The sequence below is a fragment of the Frankliniella occidentalis genome, unplaced genomic scaffold, assembly GCF_000697945.3.
Source record: "Frankliniella occidentalis isolate FOCC.00 unplaced genomic scaffold, Focc_3.1 Scaffold28, whole genome shotgun sequence".
NCBI lineage: Eukaryota > Metazoa > Arthropoda > Insecta > Thysanoptera > Thripidae > Frankliniella > Frankliniella occidentalis.
Window position 1 is genome coordinate 1,398,255 of NW_026267158.1, and position 5,145 is coordinate 1,403,399.

General features: G+C 58.0%; 3 protein-coding genes across 3 annotated transcripts in view; 1 reads left to right on the top strand and 2 right to left on the bottom strand.

The window, feature by feature from the left end:
- Window positions 1–5,145, bottom strand: part of LOC113202874 (dynein light chain roadblock-type 2) — a 223,281-nt gene that overhangs the window by 37,649 nt on the left and 180,487 nt on the right. The gene's annotated exons all lie outside the window — the stretch shown is intronic.
- The window catches only part of LOC113202828 (plexin-A4), a gene marked incomplete in the record, with an annotated part of 128,959 nt that overhangs the window by 3,330 nt on the left and 120,484 nt on the right, over window positions 1–5,145 (bottom strand).
- LOC113202883 (probable RNA-binding protein 46) lies at window positions 1,419–5,145 on the top strand. Its single transcript, XM_026417328.2, has 7 exons — window positions 1,419–1,997; window positions 3,327–3,612; window positions 3,701–3,939; window positions 4,183–4,398; window positions 4,471–4,654; window positions 4,744–4,937; window positions 5,025–5,145. The coding sequence occupies exons 1-7, from the start codon at window positions 1,554–1,556 to the stop codon at window positions 5,136–5,138; spliced, it is 1,677 nt and encodes a 558-aa protein (XP_026273113.2). The 5' UTR covers window positions 1,419–1,553; the 3' UTR covers window positions 5,139–5,145.

The following is a 5,145-nucleotide window of genomic DNA, read 5'->3' on the forward strand; positions in this document are numbered from 1 at the left end:
ATCGTAGTCCAAAGAGGATGGTTGCAGGAGACTCCAGTCGCTGACCGATTGTTTCTCAGTAAAGCCCCTGCCTCGCATCGCAACCCCCCGCGCTCCGCCCGCGCCCTGGCTGCGGCCGGCCGCAGAGACAGGCTCGCACTTGTCGGGGCGCAACCCCTCACCGAGGCGGCGAGGCAGCGGGGGACGAGCGAAAACGGGGGGCTGTAAAGCAATTTGTGCGTTTGGCGTTTGGAAGAATCGTGAATCATGTTGTCCTGTGTCGGCGGGCGTGCGTCGTGCGCTCAGCTCTCCGAGCGGCCCCTTCATCCTCCCCTACCGCCCCCCACCCAGGTCCGGCAGCACTGCTCTCGTTGCTGTGGCTGTAGCGTTGCTGTGCGCCCGCTCCCCCCATAGAAACGCTGCGGATCCAGCATCATAGCGCTGCACTCTCCATGTTCTGCATTACGAGGAATTTTGTCTGCTCCGCTACCGCTCCCTTTTCTGTAGTGGCGCCTTTTCTGCACCGCCCGGTTCACCTTTTCGGCCAAGTCCTAAGGGACGAGGGTTGGCGGGCTTCTTTTGCGTTAGTCTCCAACACTTCCGCAAAAACTTTGCGTCTATTACCCGCCCCCTTTTCCTCCACATTCCCAGTGCCTTACCAGGAGGCCAGTCGGTATACAAGGCTCTCAATAGGCGTCGCGATTTGCGAGCCTCCCCCCCCCCCTCCCTCGACTGCCGGGACTCGCGGGGGTGCGTGGATGGCATGGCCCATCGCTATGATGGGTGGCCGCAGGAGCCGTGAAGTTCTACCGTTTGCGTTTGCGCCGCGTTCCTGGTCGGCTCGGCCATCATAGCGAATGGGCGAGTGGGGTAGCGGTGGTGATTGCGACGGTTGAGCATAGGACGGACGTCCTTTAGGCGCCCGAAAGTGGGAGTGAGTGAGAGGGAGCTGTATGCCCCCCCCCCCCCAACCTCCTTTCGGACGCCATGTGATGTGGGCATCCATCGGCTGCAGTGCTCTGGTTCTGGTGGTGAGCGCGCAGCCGGCCCCTTTTGACTGCGGGGAGGTGGGAACGACGAAAGTCGCCGAATACAGTCCACACGCCGCTAGTGATACGCCGTCTTTAAGCTTAAAATCTTGAGAGATTCGAAGATGTGTGTTTAAATACTCTAGGAAACAGTATCAATAACATCTCGAATGGAAGCCCCCCCCCCCACTTTTTCTCGTCCGGAAGCACCTCCCCGGGAAGGGGGCCTCCCTGACCTCCCTACTTGCGGATTAAGCAAGGAGCCAGACACCTACACTCTGGTTGCAAGGGTACTGGTACCGAGCTCTTTTCGTGCGCAGCTGTGGCAGTACTGCGCGGCGCGCCCCGCCACCCCTCCCCGCCACCCGCTCGGGCCCGGGCCGGTGCACCGCGGAGGGACAGTGATAACGCCGCTCGCCGCCGGGGAACCACGTCGTCGCGAACGGGTTGGGCTACGCGGGCCACAGTCGCGGGTCGCGGGGCGGTGTGTTCAGGTCGACGGTTTGGACGTGGTGTGGAGGAGATCGGAGAGCCCCGCGCGGACCTATGCCCGCCCTGAGCATGGCGGCGGCCGCGGTGTCCCACTGTCACGATCCCGCAGGGCAGGCAAAGATCGACTGCTGCCAGAACGACGGGCTCGTGTCGTTCTCGGTATCGCGTGGCGTGCAGGAGACCGGGGCCGTGATCCTCGACGCAGAAAGCGAGGGTTCGACTCCCCCGGCCACCCTGCCGGACCAGGCCGAAGACGGGGACGAGGCGGCGACGGACCATGTCGTACCCGTGGGGGACATCGATGCACCGAGGCCGCCGAAGCCCCACCACCCCGCTTGCCGCGGCCTGCCGCACCGCTATCGCAAGGTGGGAGGGGGCTTTGGCTGGCGGCCGAGCCTGCCGCACGCCCTGGAGGCCCCGACCATGCTCGCCCCGGGGCGGGCAAGGTCCTGGAGCTGGGGTGGCTGCGGCCTGGGCGGCTACTTGCCCGTCCATTGCGTAAGTTTGGCACAAGTGCAAAGTGCGCTGCGAAGAGAGATTTGGGAGGGGGGGAGGGGGGGCTTCCAACCTGTGAAGGCCGTAGGGTGCGACACCATCGCTTCGCGAGATAAGACAATGAAGAAACTCGTCATGCAGTAACTGTCCCCTGTCTGTACACTTTTTTTTGTTCGAGTATCAATCTGCACTCGGACTTCCGATGTATTTGCCGATGCCCCCCCCCCTCCAAATCACACGCATGCCGTCTTACTACAATCTAAGCTTTCTCCGCGCTTTAGTTTTGCCGTGGGTTTGCCTGCTCAGTACGGTCGGGTTGCGCTGCGGGTGCTTCAAAGGTATCTCCAGCCAGAGGGGGTGGCGGGCAGGCGGGCTCGAGCCTCGAGCTGACGACCGACACAGGCCAGGGGGAGGCGGACCGACAGCGGCGTGCGGCAGTTCCGCGAACTGGCGACGCATCTCCTGGTTAATTCTGTCGGTAGAACGAAGCGATAAGCTAGTGATTCTTGTTTTTAAATAGATGAGCACTGAGTGTTGCGGCGGGGTTGCCGTCTCTGGTCTGGTGTGCCGTCGCGATGCCCCCTCTTAAGCTGAATAAAGAGTTCCGGCAAAGCGGAAAAGAAGGAGAATGAGGGGCACAACAAAACGGACATCACTATGTTGTAGCATGGTGACTTCCGTTTTCTTGTTTCCCACGTCCTTCTCCATTCCAGCTTTACCGAAATGCTTTATTGAGTTCCTGCTTACAGCTTTCAGTCTCACTTAACACTTAACGTGCGTACCCCCCCCCCCCCCCCTCTTTTCCACCACAGGCGCACCTCGCTGAATGTAGGGGGTCTTGATTTTCGTCATAGCGCTGAAAAGATCAGGGTAGACTTATGGCCCTTTGTAGGTGGCTGCACGATGTTGATCCTTAGCACGAAAAATGTCAAGTGCCCCCCTCCCCTGGGCGGTGCGACCTCATCGGGTTACTTGTTGTGCTTCCTCTGTGTGAATGCTCGCGATACGCTCTCGTTGTGTTCTGGGCTAAACGCTCACCCGACCTCTGAACAAACGTGTTTGGTGCCTGTTGGAGATCGACATGTCCGCCCCATTCAAAGCCCTGCGCTTTCGCCAGCACAGTTTGCGCTGCCCCCCTGTCGCGTCCACCCTGTCGCTCGTCGTGCCCATGGTGCCAGTTGCTGGAGATGGACATGTCGGCCCAGTTTGAGGCACTGCCTCCTGCTAGTTCGCCCCCAGAGAGTGTGCAGGCAGTGCAGGTGCCCTCCCAACGTCTTCAGTTTGCGTCCGCCTTGTCGCTTATCGTGCCCGTGGTGTCTCTTGTTGTTGCAGATGGACATGTCCACCCTGCTGACTGCTCTGCCGCCCATAGGGCCACCTCCACACTGTATGCCTCCACAGCCCCACATTGGAGATCACCAGTTTGAGACCCAATTGCGCCTGCTGGATTTGATCAATAAATCGGGCTACCAAATTGAACAGTTCAACGGGCAGAGGCGGACCGGCCCGCCCAGTGACTGGATGGGACCCTCTCCAGCACCTGGCTCGGAGATTTTCATCGGCAAGATTCCAAGGGACTGCTACGAGGACGAACTCTTCCCGCTGCTGATGCCACATGGTGCGTTACTGCTTCGGGGCGTTTAAATGCTTTGCTGTGTCACCCGAAGCCAACCGACTGCCTGCATTGCCCGTGTCTCTGATTGCAGGTCGCCTCTACGAGCTTCGGCTCATGATGGACTTCTCGGGGACCAACCGGGGGTTTGGATTCGCCCAATACGCCAACCCCGAAGAGGCCCGAGTGGCCGTACGCGCGCTGGACGGATACGAGATCCGGCCCGGCAAGTTTCTGGGTGTTATGAAGTCTATGGACAACAGGAGACTGTTCATCGGCGGTCTCCCAAAGGAGAAGACGCGGGAAGAAATCCTGGCGGAATTGTCGAAAATTGTAAGCAGAGTGTGTCTCGCCTCGGCCGCGGTGCCCTCCTCCTCGCCCTGAGTGTCACGCTGGTTTGGCCTTCCCTCTCAGCCTCCGCGGCGCCGGGAAGCGCCTGCGCAGCGTGGCATAGGCCACCAATCGTGCACCAGAGCGTAACGGGCGTGACAGGAGGGAGGCACCCTTTCGGTCTCCCACTTACTTTTCCTCCTCCTCAACAACATAGCTTCTATTTGAGTTTCGTTTCATTTTCAGCTGCCGGGAATTGATATAGTGGATGTCATTCTCTATCCCTCCGTGGTGGATAAAACCAAGAATCGGGGTTTTGCATTTGTGGAATTTCGAACCCACAAGGACGCCGCCATAGCGCGACGCAAGATGATCCCTGGCGGGGTGGTCCTCTGGGGCCACGAGTTGGCTGTGGACTGGGCCGAGCCGGAGCCGGAAGTCCCAGAAGATGTCATGAAGACAGTAAGCTGTCCTTTTTTGTTCACAACGGGGGTCTTTCGACTATTTGCACTTACTATTCATTTTTGTTCTCAGGTCAGAGTTGTCTACATGCGCAACCTCATGTTGAGCACTCCAGAGTCGACTATAAGGGACATCATTATTAGGGTGGCAAAAGTGCCTGGAAGTGCGATTGAGAAAGTGAAGAAGTTAAAGGACTTTGCATTTTTGCACTTCACTGAAAGGCACTATGCTGAGCTGTGCCTCAATAGGCTTGATCGTAAGTTTGGTGCAGATTGAATCTCAGAGCCCCTTTACTGTAAACGTTATCTATTTCTGTGTTCTTTACTTATGTCACTATTCTTTTAGGGTACGTAATTGATGGTTCTACTGTATCACTCGTGTGGGCTAAACCCCCAAGGGACCGAGTGCTCCACCGAAGGAATAATTCCTCCACTTCGGAAGATGAGGTAGCACCCCGGAGACATGTGGGTGTCGGTCACAGGAGAGCCATAACTTCTGGGTCTACCCACAGCCTTCAGCCGCCTTTCAATAGCTGGAATGTAAGTTGTGTGTGTGTTAAGAAAGGTGCGATAAGGTTTTGTTAAAGTGAGAACTGTTATGAGCCTCCTTTTTTTATTCACTTTCAGACTCTGGTTGCAATGTGTGGGTCAGAACCACTGGCGGATGTGACCAGCTGGCCAAGCCCCACAACTCCTGGTGGTCTTTGTTTTTTGGCAAGGGTAGGCATAGGCTGTGCTTAAGACTTGT